The sequence below is a fragment of the Aptenodytes patagonicus genome, chromosome 6 (genome assembly GCF_965638725.1).
Source record: "Aptenodytes patagonicus chromosome 6, bAptPat1.pri.cur, whole genome shotgun sequence".
In the NCBI taxonomy this organism is placed as follows: Eukaryota; Metazoa; Chordata; class Aves; order Sphenisciformes; family Spheniscidae; genus Aptenodytes; species Aptenodytes patagonicus.
Window position 1 is genome coordinate 57138277 of NC_134954.1, and position 23691 is coordinate 57161967.

Below are 23691 nucleotides of genomic sequence, written 5' to 3' on the forward strand. Positions count from 1 at the left end.
TAAGCAGTTTTCAGTGGATGTACAGAAAAAGATCACTGGCTTTTGTTTGATATCTTTTGGCTGTTGTCAGACAACACAGAAAAACACCTGTGGGTTGAGGAAATAATGTTTGAAAAACATTGTTGTCACTACAAATGCCAGAAAGATCCCATCTGCACAGATTTTCCCTCTGATCATCGTGGACTTGTATCAAATACTGTACTGAAAAGTTATTTTCAGTGATGGTTATTGTAGAGAAATACTGCTTTTGATATAATCCCTTCAGAATACAAGGTAGAAAAATCTACAGAGTTCTTGTGTGTGTGTCTGGTTATACAGTGACTTTTATTTACTTTAGTTGATATGTTTGCTTTAGTTCTTGCTCACAAACAGCTAGCAGTGCTAATTTTGGCCATGTTTTTATTTTGATTAATTATTTTTGGTGAATCACTAGAGAAACCTCTTATCAAATTATAGAAGTGTTGGGCTTGCTTTCCTGTTGTAGCACAGCTGTGCAGTATTTGTGAACACAGTTAGCAAATGTTCACCGTTTTTGTGGGAAAGTACTTTCCTGGCAAGAGCGCAATTTGCCAATATACGTCTCTACAAATCTGCTCTCCGCCTTCATCGGTTTGGTTCTTTCTAGTGCTCTATTAGGTGAAGCTCTTTCCTCTTTTTCAAGGTGAAAAGAGCATATTGTAATTTTGCTGTAAAGGCTTACCTGGGAGTACAGCTATTTTCAGACAGTATTATTGGCTTTTGTGTGGGAAATGAAGCTGCCACGTTTCTTAATAGTTCATTCAAACTCGAGCCTGCTACTCCAGTTCTGCATTGGGAAAACAGATTTCTTCATATCGGTTGTGCCAGAGGCAGAAGTGTAGGGAAGAATAAGGTAGGTATTATGTTTGTCGCAAGGATGTCGTAACAGCCAACCCAGAACCAGAGCCCAGATGGTCGGGGGGGACATCACGTGAGTAAGAACTTTCCAATAGGTGTGTAAGGGTAGGCAAAGCAATAGATGCAGCGGCCCACAGATACTCTCTCTTCCGTGGGAGGCTAGACAGGAATGATCAGCTAAATAGAAGGACAAGAGCAGAGGAAAGGAGAAATTAGAGTAAGGAGCCGATGAGCACGGTTTGAGGAAGCCTGCAGGAAGATGCCTTACTCCGCTGTGCAGTTTCTTTTCCCAAACCACGTAGTGCCATTGCATGGGCTCTGCTGTACTGAGCAAGCCTCTGCCGTGAAATGCTGGTTTTGCAGGGTTGCTGGAGCAGCGTTAGCCTCAGCCATGCCTAATTGTACTCCCTTCCCCCCACGTGGCTATCAGTACTTGCTTGATGTGCCTCCTTCGGCTGTTGTGTTGGCTTTTTGCTTATGAATATATTATTTAGACTTTAATTGTACTTTCTTATTTGGTGACTGTTAGACAGTCATTTCTTGTAGCTTATTTAATATCTGGATCTGAAGATGCAAGATTAAATCCATTCCAGTTATTCGCTGAAATTGAGACTGCTTATGTGATTAGGGACTTAAGCGATTGTGTCTTAGGACATTTAGCCAAGAGTTTGTAACTTGCTTTGACAGGTTTTCTAGGTGCTTTCCAGACTTTCACTAAGCGCTGTGCTTCACTGTGGATGACCTTTATGCCCAAGCCACACGGTTCCAAAGCCCTGTGCTTTCCACAGTCTTGCTTATGATTTACTTGGTAGCCTGCAGCATGGCATCTCTGTAAGGCTGAATTTCTTCAGAGATCTCTTGTGCCATTTACATCATTAAATGAGGATGATGCAGCAGACCCTTCATCCTCCTGACATTCCCCAGTCCCAGGGTGAGATTTCAAGCTTTGAGGCTTAACCCAGGTCTCCCCCATTCAGTTCAGCATAAATCATCATGCCAGCCCACCCTTTGGTGTGCTCCCTTCCAGGCTGTTTGCTCATACTGTGTCACTTGTATTGAGCTGTTTGTAGTCTATATGATTTTTTTTTTTAAATCAGTTTTTTGTCTGGACAGTTTCACTTAAGCCTTCCCCCTTAAATTATTGCTGTATGGTTGTAATGCGGGTTTTTAATGGGATTACAATTAGGAAAGCAGCTGGTTTAAGGTAACAAAGTTAGTGGTATAATTACCACGACAGACATTGTTTTGTGCCAGGATGGTCGGAACACAAAAACAGAACCTTGTAGGGTCTGCCTTTGCTTATGTGTGTTGGGAAATCACGTTTCTTGTTGAGAGAGTATTTTAAAGATTCCTTCCTAAATATTCAGCATCATGAACACAAGCACAGCTAAAGCTAATGGCAGGCTAATGGTGGTTTTGAAACATTTGAGCCTGGCCTGCTATACAGCTTTGTTTCCACAGCATGGGAACTTTTTTTTGTAGTTGCATGCTCTAATGTTTCCCTGTTTTGGGGCAAGAGCACCTAAAAGTTGTTTCAATTCCCTGCTCTTAATAATACACACATTTTTATTAAGTCATGTGACAGCCATTAGCATATTAGTGTTTCCATGTTCTTTGCTTGCCGTGTAATTGTGACCTCTCCCTGTCTTGCCATTTCCCATCTCCTTCAAATACACTCAGGACTGAGAAGTGGTGAACTGGATCGCAAACATTCACGGTAGCAGGGAGCTGTCGTCACTGCGGTCAGTTAAGAGCAAGAAATGTGCTAATTTTATTCAGCATATCTCATTAGAAAAAGGACATGGCTGGACTTGGGAAATAGTCTGACTGCCTTTTGCATTTAACTCTTTTGGGAGAATGGTCTGGGCAGGTCACTGCTGCTCACTTTGGTCTAAAGAAATGTCTGTAGCACGTGAATACAACCCCTTTAGATAGATGGTGCGGATGAGGGAAAGCAGAATGGCAGATTTCAAAGCTAACTTCTCCAATTGTTTAAAGTGTTTTCTCTTCTTTTTCCTTTATTCTCAATTTTTCTTGCATTTTTCTTTCATGGTTTGTCAGCTGCAGTGAAATATTACATTCATAATTATGTGGAATATGGTTTCATCTCATAAAATTAAGTATGATACATCAGTGTCTCTGAAGCTGTTCCCTTTGAGATCAGTATTAATACTGATTATATTGGAGCAGGAGCCTGTCGTTCTGACTTTTTTAGGGTGGAAAGAAGTCCTCTACAAATTAGTTCTTTTAGAGGTTTATGTGTGCAATTTTATGTATTATTGCATATATCTCTATAAATACCACCAGGTTTACAGAATATCATCTGGTTGCAGCAGGAGGTAGATTCTTTAGCAATTGAGCAGTATGTGATTTGTAATGTGCAGCTCTATGTTGTATGGTACCAGCATCATCTTTTTCTTTATTCCTTCTTCAAGCGCTGTGGCATGGTTTGGGTTTTGTATAACCTGCAGTAGAATTCCCTTACTGGTACTCTTTCACCCGGTTTTGCTCTTCAGAGCAAACGTAACACCAAGAATGGTAAAGGTATGTTTCCTAGATGTAGTAACTGATTGTGCTAGTACTGTGTTGCCTGTGCAGGCACACGTTGGTGTGGAGCACAGTGCAGTGCTGCAGAGAAACACCCGCAGTAACCTCAGGACCAGGGTTTAGATAATCTCACTTGTGTTCTGGCCAGCTGATGCACCCAGTTTCGCAGCTAGACAAACTGGCAGAGGAGGAGTTGCATGGCAGTATGGTATGTAAACTGCCTCTGCTAGCTTCTGTCTTACCTGATGATCTTTTAAGAGATTGCTGTCAAAAGTAAGTATCCCATTTCTACATCTGAGAAGAAATAGTATTCAGTTTTGTATGTCCCTTTCGCCAGATGCGCTGGAGGGATGTAGGCCTGGCATGGCCTATGTGAAATGCTCCTTTTTTTTAGGACTTGACTTCCACAGTCAGTGGCGAGGCATTTGCATGGTATGCCATGGGAATTGCAATTGGCCTGGAGATGTGATGTTTGGTTTAAATAGTCATTTCCTTTATTTTTTAGCAAGTGCTTTCAGCAGTCACGTTATGAAGTGTCTAGCCTGGCACGATGTGAAGGAAGACTCTCTCTCTTCCCCTCAATATTTGCACTTTAATTAGACAGAAATAAAATTCAGACAGCTTTACATTCATGATCAAATTGGATCCATGCTGAAATCCTCTCTGAGGAGTTCCAGGATATTTTTTTGTACAGTTATGCCTTCTTGTAGAATGTCATTAGGGAGCCGTATGTATTTTTGGGGAAACTGTAATTGAGAAAAAAAGTAAAAAAAGTTGTCTTCTAGAGTCCTATCCTTTGCATGCAAACAGTCTCTTGAGATGCCTTGAATTTAAAACAAATATAGTTTTAATTTTCTCTTTCCATTTTGTGATTAGGCAAAGATTGAAGTTTTTTGAACTCAGTATTTCATTTAGCCTAACAGTAATCAGCAGTTCCCCTCAGCACACTCTCTTAAAAAACAAGCAGTCTGAATACAAATGCACTGAGGAGCTCTGTGTCTGCACTCTGGTCACAGATGCAGGGACCCAGCGATTGCACAAGCTTCATCTCCCACAGGAGATGAGAGTTTTGTTGCAGTGTGGGGCCGGAGGAGAGGTGATCCCATGGAATTTCCTCTAGGAAGTGGGGGCGAGGGAGGAGAGGAGAGTGGAAGGAATGTTTCAGCCACAGCTGCTTGTAAAAGAAGCACTAGGAAAACAGATTGGTAAAAGTTACCGCCATCGAAGAGCTCTTGTTGGAAAACAAAAAGCTGATTTGGTAACGTGGGGCCTGTAAAATCTGTGAGCGTTTGCAAGTCTGCAGGTATTTGTTGTACGGAGATGCAACCCTTGTTCCCTGTCGCAGAGCCGCAGGAAAAAATGTCCCGTGGCAGCTGGTGGAATGCCTTTGATCAGCGTCTTGGTCCCAAGCTTCCCCGATGGCAGGGGCCCGACTCAGGCGGGAGGTGATAGTACTTCAGTTATTCATAGGAATAACCAGTAATTCAAGAACATTTTGAAGGGGATTGTTTAATTTTGGTGGACTACTGAAAATGTTAGTGAGTATTAATCAGGCATTTTAGTGGGTTCCATGTTGCCAAAAATTGTCCCTTCTGTTAGAAACCACTTAGGCAGGCGTCTCAGAAACCATTTCAAAATTGAATCAGCTTAGAGCCGAAGTTGATTTCTGCCCCAGCATGCTTACATTAAACTTTTACATATCCTTTTTCTCAGGATACCATTCAGTGTAGAAAGCAGGATCAGTATTTGCAAGCAGATTCTTGTATCTAATGTCTAATATCTTATGTGGTTTCACAAAACACTTGGAAATCTCGTGAAGTCTTGACTTTGTTTGCTAAAGGTTAGTTCTGCTTAGCTCTGATTTCTGTAATGTTAACTCCTTGAAATGAAAAAGTGAGCCATCTGATGTTGACACATTATGAAACTAGTCATTTTTTGGGTAACCTTTCAACCTTTTCTCCCCCACATTGTTGCCAAGCTGCATTTAGGGTTGAGAAACTAACACCCCCAAATTGTATGCAACCCAGATAATAAACATCCATAGCAAATATAAGTTCAGATCCTGCTACCTCCAGTGAAACTTGTAGTTGAGGAAAAAAGGGAGGAAAACTAGTGCTTACCCTTTCCCCCAGCTTCTGCCCTAAAATTCTATCCTGTCTTGACATTCAAAAAATGTCAGCTGCCTCAATTCAGTTTGAGCAGTGCCTTACTCAAGACTCAGACCAACCCTGTAGAAAATGAAATTTCTAAAGGGCTGCTGGGAGAAGAATTAACGTTTGATCATTTAAATATGTAATCTTTGCAAACAGATGTGCAGTACCTGGAAAAAAAGTCAAATTTTAATTTGAATCTTGATAATGTTGTTATACGTGGACACAGAGCAAAAAACACAAAAAGAGAAGACTTTGATTTGGGGTCTGTTTTGACACTGTTACTAGTACAAATATTCCACTTGAAATAACCTGTGTGAGTTGAGTTAATCATTAACAGAATCAATTTCGGTGGAAGAAATATGTGCTGATTTGTACTCCTATCCTGCCCCTTCCGTTTCAATTTCTTCTCTTACTTTACTCTTTTGGGAAAATAAGAGATTAAAAAAATCGTAATCTGTTGCTTTACTGCCACAAGAGAAATTGCCCAAGATAAACATTGTGTGTTATTTCACAAAATTTTTTAGTATTAATAATTACATTTAATTAATTGATCATTTTGGCCATCTTAATTGAAGTATATGAGCCCAAAATGTGTGTTCTTTTTAAATGTTTGGTTTTTCTATTCTGTGCAGTTGTGTAATTGTACATACTATCTTTTAAAAGACAGAGTATAGATCAGAGTTTTTGCCTAGGAGGACATTGTTGGCTTAAGGCCTTACATATTATCAGTATTTCAAATCCTAGTGCTGCTTTTTGGCTTAGATATAGTCACTAACAAGCCTTCACAAGTCTATCAAAATATCAGCAATTATTCTGGTGCATTAATAAGGACTTTTTCTTTAATGTCTGAGTGAATGCAGTCATGAAATAAGTGTTACATTAATAGAAGATCTAAAACGAGGAAGGAAAAAAATGCTTCATACATTGAATACTGGAGAAATCTCAGATCTTTTATTTGCAAACCCTAAATGTCAGAAATAAAATGATCTAAACACTGGAAAAAGAGCCAGGCTACTTATTTCTGGTTTCAAGGACTCTGCTGATAGAGTAACTGAAGAGCTTTTGGAGCCTGGAGACTAGCAGAGTTTTACAGTTCAGTACATAATTTTATTTAGTGTGTATGTAAAATTGCCAAGGAACTGGTGTGTTAACAAACCCCACGTAAAGCAGAAATGCTTACCTATGCCCCTAAGATGATGGCAAGCTTGACTCCTGTTTGTTTGCAGTGTGCTCGCAAAGGCCTGATCCTAGAAAGCACGGAGCACCTGCAGGAGCCTACAGCTCCTATTGCCAGTATTAGGGTTTAAAACCACTTAGCGCTCCATAGTGTGGACTTAGGATTTGTTTGATAGTGAAGGCTGAGCTTTTCAGCTACGTAATTGCACAGTGCCAGATAAACTCCACAGTTTCTGGTTCTTTCTTTTGGTGTGTTGGCTTTTTTTTTCCCCTTTTTTTCCAGCCTGTAGCTGTGCAGTACCCCATGGCAGAAATCTCCCCCGTGTTAAGTCTGAATGCCTTGGCTGAGTTCTGGAGAAGCTGGCTGGCAGAGAGAAGAGAGACTTTCCCTTCAAGGCTTGAGGGTATCAGCATGGTGGGGTATCCAGTGGAGCTGACATAGCAGTGTGCATTTCCCTCCCTGCATCGCTGTTTGTAGTACTGTGATCTGAAAAGGAGTGTTTGTAAATCATCTGCGCTTTTTTTTCCCCCCTTCAGATACCCTGTATTCAACCCCCTGCATTTACCACACTTGAAGCTACTTGTTTTTATTGTGTGGCAGACTTTGTCTTAACTTTATTGCTAAGGCTTTTTTATTTGTTGCCAAAAGTCTATTTACTATATTTTGAAGATCTCAAATACTGAGAGGGAAAGCGTTGCTCCACGTGCCTTTTTGTCAGTGGCAGCTTACAGCGCTTCTATGTTGCAGTACAGAGGTACAGTACTAGGAGTGAAGGACCATTAGCCAGGGCAGCTGTTGAAAGCAATCCATCATCATACCAAGGCCTCAGCATGAATGTACTTGCTATTATGTAAATTAGGATCAATTCTTTTTGAACATCTTCCAAATATTCAGAGCTATGACATTATAAAAATACACAATAATCTATCCCAGTCTTCTGTTCTTCCCAAGTGAATTGCATGTTACTTTGTTCCATGAGAAATTCTGAAGTTTTTTCCACCCATTTTATTAGTTGTGTATTCAGTTAAATATTTGTTATTTCTCTTTGAAGTCTAGGACACTCACTCTGAATTATGCAGTTTTGCAAATGTCATTAAATATTTTGAAAAGAGCGGCCCTCCCAGGAAGAGGGGACAGCCCTGACTGTCACTAATCAACTGTTTCCCATCTAACACTTGAACTGAGATTGAGGTGGTAGTCTAAGGAGCACAGGCTCACTGTTTTGGATGACTGAATTGGGTAGAATTGATAAGGTGCAAAAAGTAGGTAGGTTTCAGTAGGTCACAGAAAGGCCCAAGCTGTTAAGATGTTCTTGGGTAGATAGCCAGGGTAAGAAAAGTTTGAGTCTGATTCCTTTTTGAAAAACAGGAAAGACTTAATTGTTTTCCTCTTAAGTTTCCATTTAACCAATAAATTGTACTTTTTGAAGCAATGACCTGAAGCAGACCCAGTGTTGGTCTAAATCAGTATGGAGCATGCTGCTTCATTTATGGTGACTCTTTTTTCTATCAAAGATGTTGCCCTTTTAATTGTTACTTAAAATTCATTGATCAAGTGATGCTGTCTGTATTCTCTCCACCTGAACTCACTTGGGTCCAAACCCCTCACTTAATCAGAGGAGATCAGGGATTTGGACTCCTCCGTGGTTGTAGCTGAGAGGTGAGCAGCAGCAAGACTTTACTTTCATAGGTAACTGGTTACTGACCGAGCATCGTAGTGATGTTTATGTGGTGGATATAGGTTTTGGGAACATCGTTAATTTCTTTATCTCATGGGATTAAGAAAATTAGATCATTTTATTAGAAACAGAGCAGAATACATCTAAATATATAGCTGTAAAGCCAGATGCTCAATTCTTTATAATTGGCTTGTGATGTATTTCACAATATACTAATAAAAACCCTTTTGAAAAAGGGATATACTGCTGTTTATATCACCACAACAAAACTGGTTAAATTTTTGCCGTGAAAAGGGGAAATTAGTTTCTGTTTCTCTGGATGAAAATTTACGAGTTCCTGTGATAGAAGACATTTTAGTGCCGTTAGGACATTTTAGCTTTGCTGCTCTTTTTGTGGTGGTTAGTGTGCCTTTTTTTGTCCTTTCCTTAAGTGAAAGGGAGGGAGGCAGCTTAAAGTGCAGAGGAAAGAGTAAATTTTCATAATTTTATATTGTAGTCAGGAAGGAGTATTTCTGACAGCAGTGTTTTCTTCTGCTCATTAGTGTCCTTTCCAAACTTCTGCTTTGTTCAGTGGGACAGAATTTGCAGAAATTTTAATTGTTCCTCAGGGGTTTAACTGAATTTGTACTTGGACCTGGGTCACTGGTGTTCTGCCTTCTCCGGGATCTTATAGTTGTCTTCTGCTCATGCTTGTGCCAAGATATTTGACAATTCTTGAGTTCAGCTTTTGCAGTGGTGGAGGAAATGTGAGGCTATTTCTCTCAAGTTGCTTTCCTCTAGTGGTAGAGGTCATCATTTGGCTGTGACAGCTCTCCTTTATTTTTTTGGCAGACAGTTCTCTGACATTCTTGTTGCTGAGATCATCCCCACTAGGGCTTTCAGAAGAACATCTGACTGGGGCTCAAATTCTTCACCTTCTGCTGTTCTGACCATATAGTATGTTATAGGAAAGGTCTCAGTCCTTCACCATTAATAATTAATTTGCTTCTAGATACCTTTTGTTGACTCAAAGATGCGTGAATTTGTGGTTTCTTCCTTTCACCGTGATTTGGTTTCATGTTGAGGGCGTGGATTCTTTTAATCCCAAGGATAATTTAAGAGAAAAAAGTATCATTACGTTACTGCAGTCTGAGTCATACTTGGTCTGTGAGTTTATTTCCCTGTCCTTCCCACACAGCATTTCCGATACGCAGTGAGGTGAGGGTGTGCAGGAAAGACTGTAGTGTGACCTAGATACTGTTTAACTCTTCACTAATGAGTGACTTTCTGACATGGGATATAGCCGTTGCTTCTTTGGATTCTCAGTCCTTTTCTATGCAATAGCTGTATCCATTACATTTTCCTGCTTCTGAGTGTTTTCATTAAAAATATTTTAAGATTTCTATTTGGATTGGTTTAAGCATCTTGTTTAGATAAATTGATCAGAAAAATTAGTAAATGAACTCTTTTAGAATCTGAAGCATAGGTAGGGAGATTCATCCTCAAGTAGAAGTTACAGCTTCTTTCATATAGTACTTTATCACTTTTACAGAGAAAAGTTCATTCTGCTGCCCTCTTGCAGGCAAAGAAATAGTCATCTCAGGCTCTCAATAATAAAAAAAGGTCTGTAGAGCCCAGAAACACTGTGACCGTGTCATACAATGCTCCCTTGTTGGCATATGTTGTCGAATCTGTTCAAGAAAGGTGGTTGTGATACAGACTAACTTCACTAATTTTTGGGCTTGCCTGGCAGCTTTGCTGTCATGCGGTGGTTGGTTGATTTTTCTCGGCATTGTATCAGAATGTGTTTTTTGAACAGCCCTTCTGTGGCTGCTGGTGCTCTGGGTTCGTGAAACTGCCATGGCTGCTCCTTTTGAGAAACTTTGAATCCATGCCTGTTTAATGTAGATGCCATCCAGGCTTGCAGTTGGTACAGCCAACTGGAGGATCCCCATTTTCTTTGAGCCTAGTTGACCCAGTCTTGAGTCACCCCTTTGCACAGGTGCTCATGGGTTGGGTTTTCCCTGCTAGGCCAGGATTAACCTCCCTTGTCTGTGTTCTTCACTGTGAAGCCCATTGATCCAAGTGCTTCCTGATGTCACCAGCCAGAGTGCATTCTGGGACACTGAATTTATCCTTCCATGGTGACATCTGACATAGTCATTATACAAAAAAACCCCAAAACACTGGAAATGAGGGTCTGGGCAATCACATTAGTTTCAGCCAGCTTGGGTATGTTCTACATGACAGTCTGGTAGTGGGCAGTGTGCTGTGACTGCAGGTCTGTCTGCAGCTCGGGGCTAAGAGTAGACTGAATGTGCAGTGGTTCCAGAAGACTTCAGTTGTACTTGGCTAGCTGCTATAGTGATGGGATCAGAACAGGTTAATAGTGTTTTTAAAGAAAATTATATATTTAAGCTACCAAAGGCAAATTTCCAGGTAAGTATCTATTACATTCTCTTTGCAAAACTGCAGAAATCAAACTCTGCCTCCTGCTTGCTTCAATCAATATTCAAAAGACTGTCTATCTTAAGCAGCGTGAAACTGAGGAGGTGTCACTGAATATGACCCTGACGCATCAGCCACAAAGGTTGCACTTTAGATTTTTGTGTTACAGCTTGTGATTGCTCATGTATCTAAAATTTGGCAACAGATGGATAGTATTTTTTTTTAATGCATAACACTCCTCTGTCCCTATCTCAGCACTTAATACTACTGCAGACATCTTTTCAACAGAGCCATGCAGTTATAATCAATAATATGTGAGCTGATGTTTCTGCTCAGTAACATACAGCCACTTAAATGCCCTTCTGAAGTATTTTGACCCCTGGAGAGAACTACTTTAGTACAACCATTTTCCCTGTTGAAATGGAGACATTTGCTATTCAGCACAGCTAGGACTTGAGACTAGAGAAGCGGATTCAAATAGGGATCAAGTCTACATGCCGTGCTATTAAGGGGGCAAGGCCTCTGGAGCGGTGAGCAGTGGTTTTGAATAATTTGTCCATTTAGTGCTGTTCTAGTATGATTGACATTAAGTTACCAGAAATTAAAGGAGATCAGACTCTAATATTAATTTTACAGTTTCTTCATAATTAGGTGTTAATTCCAGTATAGAATAGCTATTGAAAGCAGGATGTTACTATGAGTATTTCATAAAAGAACCACTGTTAAAGTGCAGTTCAGAGAGACTGGAAGGTGTTTGAATGTATTGGGTTTTTTCCTCTTCTGCCCTCCAGACACAAGAGGGGCAGTCAGCACTTTCCAAGATGGGGTGTTAAATTAGTGCAAGATACAGTTAAGAACAAATAGGTATTTTTGCATAGGAGGTATTTTAACCCAGCAGGCCAGGTCTTGGATTCATCCTGTTGGCTTAGTGTTGTCTTAGTATTACAAAAACAGAAGGAAAACATACAAAATACACTGACATATTTTTAAAAAGTTACCCATGACAGGCATTATTCCAGTGACCAAGCATCTTCCGTACAAGGTACATGCAAGAAAAAGCATTGTGTGTGTGTGTGTGTGTACATATATATGTATGTATTTTTATGTATATGTATATATGTAATTTACACAATATGTGAGACTTTTTTGTAGTTCAGAGTTGACAGATGGGTCAGGGCTTAGGAAATGGGATGCAGCTGAATGTGCCCTTGTACTTTGGCAATCTCCAATCTCATGGTTTTCAAGACTTTGCCAACATATTCCTCAGGGCATCATTTATTTAAACTGAGGGTATAAGACTTGGTTAGCAACCTTCACTAGAAGTGAAATTAATAGGCAAGAATAAATTAAAGATTAATCTTCTGCAAGTAGACAGGCTTGTAGCATTAATAGGTGTCTGTCTATCTATCCAGATAGGAGGTAGTCTCACACTAGCTAGGACTGTAGCCAGAATAACACCTTTTGATTTACACTGTTCTGATTAAAACAAGGGAAAAAAGTATTGGGAAGTACTGATAAACAATTTTATTTTCCCCTTGCCTTGTCCTTAATTCCCTCCCACAAGAAAAAGAAATAGGCTTAGGAAAAGCCAAAATAAAGGACAATGCATCGTATGCTGACAATGACTGAATTTGGCTTCCTTGGATGGAGGAGGAGGAATTGAAAAATAAAAGGTCTTCAGGTAGAGAGACTAATTTATGCTCCCAAGCTGATCTGTACCATTTAGCACGGGGAGGAGAAAGGAGTTATAAATTATGAATAACAAGAACTGCTCTCTTATGTCTTCATAGTTTTATTCTTTCAAGCTGTTAGTGTAGGCTCTGCAAAATTGGTGAGGCTGAAACTTGCCAAGATTTATGGTTGGATGTAGAAATACTGCCTTACTTTCAGATTAAAACAGCTACCAGTGGTAAATCAATACATGCACGTCTGCAGACCTGCCATGAGCTTGGCTTATATATACGTATTAGCATTCATCTGGTTTAATTTCTCATCTTCCCAAGTCATTGTCTTGATTAGTGATCATTTCTCAGTATGAAAAAAAGGATAAAAGAAATTACTAGACCATAGAAATAATATTCCAGACTTGTAATTTGAACCTGTTCAGAACTTTATTATTTTGCTTGCAAATGATTTATGATTTGCAGAAAAACCCGGTGTCTTTCATGGCTATGTGAAACTCTGCTCTCATATTTTTTTATATTCTTTCTGGGAGCCACAGGAACTATGATAATTTATTTTCAAAGAGTATTGCTTCAGTTTTTGCTTTCAGTTGTGTGTAAAATGCCTCTTAACCCGGGCATAATTTGTGTTCATTCTGTAGTGTTAGGGTAAGAGAATAACAGCGTGAGACCATTTGCTTTCTTAAAATAACATGGCTTTGTTCTTCCATCTTGTAGCTGTAGGAAACTGTAACCCCTTCCCGTATACCTGAATAGCCTTGTCAGTAGATGCACAGGCAAATTCCTGCAGAAAATGTAGATTGTCCTATGTTTTTTTGAGTAAGAATGATTGTAGTACTAAAAAGTGGGTTAGCCAAGAATTCCAAATATCTTTTTAATTAATGATGTCTTTTTGTAACGTAAGGATTCTCCATAGTTTGCTCTGCTAAACTGGATGCTGAATGATATTGATTAGAAAGTGCAGCCTGCTTTGTAAGGCAGGAATTGAGAAGTAGATGTCTTGATTTCTTTTTTTCCCCTAATGTTGTAGCATTTACTGATAATTTCTTGTGCGAATGTCTTAATATATGTTAGTTGATTTAGGATAATTTATGATAATTCTGAGATTTATTGTTTGTGACTATTTGAATAACTGCACAAATCATTTTTGTATGAATGATCCTCAGTTCAGTGTCTTATGGTAAAACCTTCTATAATGCTTTCAGTATAAAAGTAACAATATACTGCATTAGAAGTAGTGTAGTAGCAAATCACTTTCTGAACCATTCAATCTAATTTACGCACATCACTTCATACTTCATCCAACTCTAAAATATTCTTCTCCAAGAACAATGCCACATAATTATAAGAAAAATGCAGAGTGGTCTTTCACTAACGTTGGTCATCAAACTCAGTAGAACATTGGCAGGAAACAACACTTTTAATGTCAACCAGCATTTGTGTCCCTGCTAATAGATGTTTGAAAACGTAACGTAACTCTACGTAGTTCACACCTTTTAAAATACTTTGCATATGAGTTTTCAAATGGGTAAATAGAAAAATCTAAAAGTGTAGACAAAAATAAGTTATGAAGTATTTACTTAGCTCTGCTGAACTTTTGATTTCATAAACTGTAAAGATGATAAACAATTTCCTTTTCTGAAAGAACAGAATGGTTAATGCTTTACTGTGACTTTTATTTTCTTTTTCTTCAGTTTAGGAGAAAGCAAGCTATGGTTACTTAGACAATACTTGCACTTCAAAGTGTGTCAAAGAGGCAAATCCGTTTGTGTTTCTGATAGGTGATTTATCCTGCTTAACCTATAAACTGTAAAGTAACAAGGCTACTGGACTGATAGATAGCTGAACAGATGGTTCAGAGATTATGCTAAATCACCTTGGCTTGTCAGAAGTTAGGTTGGGTTACTGCAGGGGCAGTGGCTGCACGAAGCGCTGAATGGGATCATTTTTCTCAGTTTGTTGGTTGAAATTCCATTTTTCTTCACAGCATGTGACATCTTGTGTCTTTACAGTTAAAACAGATATGTAATCAACAAATTTAGCATCCTGGCTTTCATAAGAATCATTTGGATTATGACAATCTTTAGGTGTCTATGAAATGTGAAAGATGACCTCCTATGCAGTGCAAGAGGTTGGCAGGTTGGCTCTGCCACTTTTGCTGCTGTTGTGCTCTCCTTTTTCAGTGTCTAGAGCTGTTGCTTTGGTCTCTCCTACCATCAAGTTGAGCATTATTATCTTGCTAGCCTATGAAAAATTAAATGGAAATTAAATACCATGTGTTTAGTAGCAAAAATCATGTTGCAGCTGAGCAGGGATAGGCCAAGATTCAGCGCTTTGAAAAAAAATCTCACCTTGAAGAGCGGGTGATTATTAATCATAATTCTGCCAAATATCTGTATTCACATCCTCAGTGGAGCAACTGAGGCAACAGATGCCGATAAACTTGTCAAAGCCTAGAATAGAAGTTATAGGTTCATCCTTCAGAATTTGCCTTTTTTTCTTTTAAACTAACAAGCCCCAAAACAAACCCTAATGTAAAGATTTTATACTTGGGTTTTTAAATCTCTCATGATTTCTATTCTACTGCTGTTGTGTTTTTCTCAAAGTAGCATCAGTTGAATTCTTCTCGATGCCTGCCAGGGAAGAATACAAGAGCCTTCCCCTCCAACTCCAAAAGCTCTTTGGGGGTGAGGCTTCATGGATTTTAATTTTTTTTTTTTTTTCCTTTCTCCACGATTGTGTCATTATAGTACTGAAGAATAACTGCTTTTTTCACATATTGCAACATTCTTAACCTTATAAAGTAAAACTAAATAAACATGCCATTACTTCATTTGTTGATTTAAGATTGACAGAGAAAACACCTCTGCAGGGAATTGTTGGAAATCTGTTGGTTTAGTACACACTAGAAAGCCACATTAGGAATGCTGTTTTAGTGTCAGCTGTAATATGTCTTAAACATTCAAAATACCCAGAGATACTAAAAAAAGCAATTTTCCTCAGTTGTGCTAAATGAAAGGGCATTGTACGGTGGGTCGTGCTTTTAAGATAATCAATTTACTGCACAAAAAGGAGCATACTGATTGAAAAACGTTTGCAAAATGTCGTAAAAATAGCTGTAGGATGCTAACAGGACTTTTCCCTTGGACTTTCAGTCAACTTCTAAGGAATAGATAGAGATTATTAACATCTCTACAAAGCAAGAGGAAGCAAATGTTTCCTCGTTCTAAAAACATTTCTTCCCTATCCCCACAGCTCATCCTGTGCTAAACCAGGAAATAACTACTCTTAAGAAAAACAAAATGGGTAGCTGAAAAATAATAATCTCCAAAATCTTCTTCCTGTGTGTCACTTTGCTATTCGTTAGTTTTCAATTCCTGGTTCTTTTTAGCTGTAGAGTAGTTACGTTTGTGTAGGGCCTGTACGCTACAAACCAAATATGTATTCATAAAATACTGCTTTTTATCTGTTAAAATTAATACTGTCCAAGAAACTGAGAAGGCATTTGTTCACACTTCACCAAATCATATATGTCCGTTATGCTGAGCATCTGCTCTTCTAAGGACAGATAACTGTAAGAGCTGATAGTATATCTGATTTTGCATCTGTTTTTGCTACTTTTGATTACGTCTCGGTGAAATCTGGAATTGTAACCTACTGAAGAAAAGATTGTTTGTACCAAAGTAATACTAGTTCGTACTAGTATTGGTAACTGCATCAGTAATGATGATGATAGATGCTTTCATCCACTGATTCTTATTGAAAACACAAATATGCAAAACTTAAATGAAGTAAAGGTAGAGGGGTTGTGAAGAAGGCTTTCTTGATCTTCTGAAGAATTTACAGCAGCACGTAAGACTATTGAATTGTCAGTAAAGCCAAAGATCTGTGGGATTGGGGGTTTTTTTTTGGTTTGGGTTTGGTTTTTTTTTTAGTACACAGATCCTAACTCATCAGAAATAGTCTTTACATTAATGAACAAAACGTAATTTTAGTCATTTTGTAAAGACAATTAAAACAGTAGTTGGCTTCCATAATAATAAATTTTAATTTATTTGGAGGTATCATTTATCTCCCAAGTAAAATAATAAAAAAAGACAATGAGGACTACTTGGATATTTGGGTATTTTGAAAATACCATCTTTCTCTCTGAAGTACCAGAGAGTCAAAGGGACAATTAATAAGAAAGGAACTAGCTTTGTGTCAAAACCACATGCCCATTTGACAGAATGTCATCAAAGCAGTGCTCTAACTTTAATTTAGGTTCATAAGGAAGTCCTATTTTGCACATGGTGAAAAATATGATCCAATGCCTGAAACAGGGCACATCTGTCTGAGTTGATTAACCCAGTGCTTGAATATCTGAAGCTAGTATAGGAGATTTTGCTGAACCTAGCAAATTAGCCAAATCTATAACAATTTCAAAACACAACTTGTACTAAGCTAGATTATGCATAGCTGTTAACTGTGCAAATAAAAATAAGAAAAATATAACTGCAGCTTTTTATGTAATGTTTAATTATGCACTAAAAATGATTGGTCCAGCTTTTGGTGGTAGGTACTCATTCTGTTCCGGTAGCAAATCTTGAGGTTCATGATGGCCATAAAAGCAAGTGAGTGATTCCAAAGAGTTTCTCAAAGAACAGTGTGTCTTCCAACAACAGAAAACAAAATATGGACAAAATGTTCTCAGCAGTGTCTCCTTCTACACTAGGGCATAGATGTGGTGAAGAAGAATTTAAAAATGGAAACCATATGGTTTGATTCTGTTCTCCAAACTCAGTATTCTGCTGGATTGAATAAATTTCTTTATCAGGTTTTTGTAAGAGAACATTTATCGTAATTAAATAGCAGGATTAGAGTAGGCTATCACAAGGACTAGCAGTATTGTATTGACAATTATTTTCTGAAATTCCCCTTACTGGGAAATTAAAAATTTGATACATGGAGAAATGAAAACTCCCTGTGTTTATCTAAGCTTAAAAGGGAGCAAGAGCTTAAGGTTCAGTACACCACTTTCCCAAGATGCAGCAGAGAGGGAGGTATGGGAGCCAGATAAAACCTTTTGTACTGCTCAGAGGTGTTTTCTGGATCCGGCAGAAAAGATTGCTGGGGCTGATTATGTTCCCTTGGCTGTGCTGTTGGCTCAGAAATGCCATGAACACTGGAAGAGCAGTGAGGTATGGGAGCCAACTGTACCAAGGCAGCTCTTGCTGACATCTCCCTTGACTCTTTTCCTCAGTTATAGGGAATTTTCTTTGCTCCTTTTGCACCAGGTGGCATAGAGGAGCTGAGAACTGCAGCATAGGTGAGGCCTTCCCATGGACTGCTCAGGTGCTTCCTCTTCAGGGCTCAGTCGAGATGAATGGGTTAGGCTTCCACATATTCTACAAGTGGGAGAGACTGTGGTGGGGACTTGGCTATTGAGACCATTAGTTTCACGTAAATGTTTTGAATTGTACTGTTCAAAGTAGAATACTCTGTTTGGGGAGGCGAGGATGCTGTCTTAAAAGTTGCACGTCACTGATTTGCAGAAGTCTGTTACGTGCATTTATTTAAGGTCACACTGAAGGATAATATTATTCCCTTTCAAGCAGGAATTTACTGCATTTAGAGCACATGCAAGGTGCCTGCTGACCATGTTGTGCACTGAATAAGACCATGTTTGAATAAGAAAGTTTTTTTGTTTTGTTTTTTAAAAAGCTGATTTACAGACTAAGCATCCCCACCTGTATGTTCTGTTTAGTGTTACAATTAATATACAGGAATTGCTTTGGAAGTATTTGCTTTATCCATTTTGTTCTGGTTATTTACCCTAGTCTAAAGTAAGGTTTATTTTGATGTGGATCCATTCAGCAACTGCAATGTATTTTAGGATTAACTGATCTGCTTTCCCACATGACCCCCCTGCTTGTTGTGCTCTCTCTTGTCTTTTGGTCACCTGGTGAGAATATTGGCTCCCGACCGAAATTTTTGTGTTCAGCCAGGTTCTCTTTCCTTTCACAATTCCACCTGATAGTGAGTTTGTGTACTCAGAGCCACTTACGTGTTATGAAATCCATGCCTGGTTTTACCACTTGATTCTGGCTCTTAGAAATAAAGAGCATTGAAGGGCAGTGATAAGATGCTAAGATGTAAAAATTAATCTAGAATACACACAGAAGATATGCAGCATTGTTTCTGCATAGCAGAGGACTTCTGACAGCACTACAGTAATGCAAGGGATAACAGCAGGATCTCTAGGAATGCTCTTTTTACAGCTGGACTGGACTTAGGCAAAGAGAGAGCACTGCTCATCTTCAACACAAAGTTCTGGACAGTTCAGGATGGAGGACCAAAGCAGCTCTAATAGGCAAGGACTTTCATGGTAGCAGAGATCCTTCTGGCATGTGAAGTGTCTGAGTCAACATCAGGTGATAGAGAAACCCTTCATGGCACAAGCTGGAAGACAATTTGAAAGTACTGCAAAGGGAAGCACTGTGAGCTTGGTGGTATGAGGTATATTACGTTAAGCTATTGTGGGCAAAGATTTGAACAATTCATTCCAGACAACCCCTATCAAGCCTCTCACTGCCTGTTCTTATTGTACCTCCCCTAATGTACACACAGATAAGTTCTTTCAACACTCAAAATAGCACTTGTGGCAAAGACGTCAAGCTACTTCATTCCCCGTTCTTTGTCATGCTCATGATGGCATCTTATCGCCCTCATGTTTGCAAGTATGTTCGTTACACTAGCAGATGTACAAAGGGAGAAAAATAAACACTGGTTTGATCCGTGTACTTAGTTTTCTAAGGACCCTTTTCTTTCATCATCACGGAGGTCACCAAAATTAAGCTTCAGAGATGTTTTAAATGTCAGAAGTATTCCTAGCTATTTGTAATAAATCTCTCAGTGTGATTATTTGTGCTGGGTTTGACCGTGTTGCTGAACAATGTGATTTTTAAAAAGTATATGTTAATGCTTTGCTTCAAGCCTTCCACTTCAAAAGTATCTAAGACAAACGTGTAGTGCTATGTTTTGACATTGACGTTGTTGGGCAGTAGATCTTCTTAGGGCAGTCGAGTAGGTGGGGTTACCCTTTCATTTCTGCACAAAGAGTGTGTAATGGGCAGCAGTAAGCATTATCCTATTAAGTAGCAGTACTGCTTATCTTCCTAACTTGGCTTCTGAACAAGTTTCTTCTTTATCTCATATCCAAATATACATTTGTATTGATGTTCTGTACTATAGCGATAGCTTGTATACTGGTACACAGACTGTTACTGAACATACCCCTTTTAATCCCATAACTAATGCACCCTGGCAATTATTTACCTGCCTCTTACCCAAGCCCTCTCTTCCTTAATACGTTAGTTGACATTGGTACAAGTGCTGTATAGAAAAGAGATGCAAAGCTGAAAACATCTTTCCATCTCCAAAGATAATTCAGACTAAAGAGAGAATGTGTTAATAGCACTCAAAAAAACCCCCAAAAACAAAACCACAACAACAACAAAAAAACAAATCCCACAAAACTCTCTATTGCTGCTGAACATTCATTTGATTTTTTTGGGGGAGAAAAATAACCTACTTAATAAGGAATACCTAGTTGCCTGTCACCAACCAGATTAGCAGTTATTTCTCAAAATTAGCACTTAACTTAAAGCATATTTTAAAAAATTGCTTCGGAGGAGAGGGAATGAGCAATCGCCAATCGTTGTAGAAGTGATTCTGCCAACCATGAGAGGTGTGCTCTGCCTTAGGTAGCAAGTCTCACCAAGCATGCGGTAAGGCTTTGGAGCAGAAGAGTAGCCTCAGCAGGGTGCCCAAGACAACTAGATATGCGTGAGCTTTGAGAGGAATGATGATCTTCAGGCAAGACCTAACATCATAGACATCTTCGGAATATAAGTTTTCTCTTGCTTGCTATCTTTCTTTTTGTAAGCAGGCAATACATATTAGTTTGCACCATGACTTTGTGTTTTATAGCTCATTGATTTCTGGTGGGTCTTGATTGCAGTTGCACCTAACAAATGAGCAGTTGAACACAGGAGCCTGTGTTAACAGCAGTATTAGGACTGCAGAACTGAGGAAGAAGGAAGTAGGTTTTCATGATGGTCATCATTTGAAGGAAGCACTTATGAGGAACTGCAAGGAGTAATTTCCCCTGATATCAGACCACATGGTGAGAGTAAGGAAGGGGATGTATCCCTCTGCCCAGGCTGAGGTGGGGTAAACTGTGTTTCTGTGCTTCATGGCGTGAGCGGAGAGCTAGCACTTGGGAGGAGTATTCACAGGGAAAATCGTAGGAGAAATCCTGGTGATAGCTGCTATTGTTATACTGGTTCTCAGAATCGTTCCTAGACTCACGCTGCTGAAACTTCTTGGCAGTCTTCCATGGCAGCTGGTTCTTTGCAGGAGCCGTGCTATCTAGGACAGTGAATTAAATCACTAGCGGTCTTGCACATTGGAAAATGGTCCATGAAGTAGCTGTAAAGAACAGACATGCAGACACATGTTTATGGGCTGGTGTGCGTCAGCATCTGTGGGCCAGCGCAGTCCGTAGCCAGCCCCTGACTCCCCTCCGTGACCAAACTGGCTGAGGGTTGCAGTTACTTTGTTTACATAGATACCCAGTGCTCTAGTTTTTCACCACCACCACATCCTACACTTTCAAGAACTGAAACAGCAGCAGGGACAAGGTCATCCTTCAGGGATTTTTTCCCCACAAAAGGTTATGTAGCTCTTCACTTTAAGAAGCTTAGGGAAGCTGATAGACTATGGAGGGTGCTGGCTATCAAATACAATGCTGGGTGCACGCGACTTGGGACACGAGTTCAGCGGATCTTGAAGAGCACTGTCCCCGAACAGTTTGCCCCTCTCATTTATAACACGTACGTTTACTCTGTGCTCTGAAAAATTCTGGAGAAAGTTTCAGAAGTTTTGACTCTGAGGTGTAGAGCTTTCTAAATGGAATGACATATTTGGAAAATAAGTGACACTAATAAGGAAGTACCTGCTCCAACTATTAGGCACAATTTCTATTGCTTTATTACAGCTTCTAGCATAACATATTTAGCTATGCACTGATTTTCATTGACACTTGTACATTTTTAGGCTGTAGATGGATAGTTCTATTTTATATCAGTGTAGATGCTCACAATTTCAGGTACGATAAATAAGACAACACCTAGTGGCTAGTCTCCCAGGTTTACCCCCTTGCAACTATTTGATGCCACACAATAACTCATTGAATAAACAGAAGGTGCTTGAAACTGGTCACAAAGAGTCATAACTACACTGAAACATGTATTTAAATGTTCTTTAGGGGGAAGGTACTTTGTAAATAGGCTTCATCCTTGAATAACTATCACTTTGCAAGTGAACAGTTATTTGAGTACTCTTAACTAACTAAGCTTAAGTTTGTTTATTAGACTTCTTATATATTTTGAAGAACTTTTAAGACTAATACAGCCACTGCAGAACTTGAGTTAGTTGTCTTTTGAAATAATACCTTTTTGAAATGATACTCACTCTGTTCACGTTATATTTAGCAGGTGAACTGGCAAAACTGAATTCTTCCCTAAATTCCACTTTCTTATGCTGATTACATTTCTCATAATTTTCAGTTCATTTTGGGTTCTTGTACAATGATAAAGAACCTCTTAGCACACAGTGCTTAGGTATACCTGTTAATGTAATAAGTTACATTATATTCTCATGTGAAAACAAACTCATGTTGCATCGTTTCTCTCTTGTATACTCACAGCACTGTATCAAATGTAGTTCGCAAGCAAACAGAGGAGGTTGTGGTAAGGAACTTGGGAAACCTGTGCTCCATTTCCGATTCCACTGCTGATGCAGGCCAAGGGAGTTGCTTTTTTTTAAATTGAAACTGGGATTTAACTTCCAAGGAAAATTGCAAGTTTTCAGCAGCAGTGACGACTTCTACTCTAAATTTGATCGAAAAACCTGATACTGATAAACTTCGCAGAGCACTTCAGAAACAGTGATCGTTCCTATAGCTGGGATTGCTGTCTGCCTGTTTCCCAAGCTTAATTGCTCTTAGATATCTGGGTGTTCACCTTTGGACTGTGTAGCAGATTGGCACCTGGACTGCCCAGTTATTGAGAAGCTGAGGAACAGGCAATGAGTGTGTGTTAAAAAAAGAAAATTGAAACTTTCCTGAGGGATGTTTTGGTTTTAATTGAAATTGTTTACATTTCAATTTTCCATTTTAAAAATACAGAAAATTCTTTACCACCTTTGCTGATCAGCTTTCATAAATCTGACTTGCACTTGTCACATTCCAGAACAAAGTTTTTAATCTTTTGGGGGCGGGGAGATACATAAGTTTTTTACCTTCCCCTCCCCCCCGTTAGTTAGCAAGCCTCGCACTGACAAGGCAGTTTGTCAGCTTTATCTGGTCTATATATTGAGAGAGTCCAAGCTTATGTCTAAAACGTGGTTTCTTACATGTACCAGGATTTTAACTGTGTTGTATTCTTTTCTGTAAAGCACTTTTTCTCTGGCTTGTTTTGTGATTCTGCTGTGCCACTGAGAACGTAAGGAGAATAGAACGAGATCATGCTTGAAATTGTTGATCTTTTTTTTCTTTTTTTTTTCTTCTGTCTATGTATGAGTATAGACATATATATATGTCTATGTATGAGTTTTCATTATAAAGTGAAGGGTAATAGGATATAAAATAATGTGAATTGGGTATCTGTTGTAATAGGATGTTGTTTTCTCATTTTCCTTACATATGTGTAATACATTTTAGGTATGGGAAAATTGTATCCACGAAGGCTATTTTGGATAAGACAACAAACAAATGCAAAGGTATGTATGTTTGCCTTTATATTACGTTCACGTGAAAGTCCTAATTGAGTCTATAAAATACACTAATGTTGAATTTTAAGTGCTTTCAATTCCGCGCCCCTCTCCGCCTTCTTATTCCTAAACTAGTCTTATTCTTGCCCACGGTCAGTGTATTCAATACATTTGTTTCCAGTGGAGCTGGCAGACAGCCTGTGTCAGTGGTGCAGCCAAGCCTGGGTGAAGCTGACATGCACAGTGCTGGCTGGCAGTTCGCCTCTATTTTAAAAACAAAAATGGAGTTAAAAGCAGGTTTTCCCCTTTTGCCTGGAGAAACTAGGGAAGCTTACA

The 23691-nt window shown here is 39.1% G+C and overlaps 1 protein-coding gene across 5 annotated transcripts in view; it reads left to right on the top strand.

Moving 5' to 3' along the window:
• The window catches only part of RBMS1 (RNA binding motif single stranded interacting protein 1), a 147315-nt gene that overhangs the window by 83264 nt on the left and 40360 nt on the right, over window positions 1-23691 (top strand). For 4 of the 5 annotated variants that reach the window (XM_076342774.1, XM_076342775.1, XM_076342776.1 and 1 more), the window contains exon 3: window positions 23306-23364. In XM_076342774.1, the coding sequence (XP_076198889.1) occupies window positions 23306-23364 (59 nt within the window). Of the gene's footprint in view, window positions 1-7072; window positions 7168-23305; window positions 23365-23691 lie in introns of those variants that run through there. The other variant, XM_076342779.1, reaches the window with a different exon arrangement.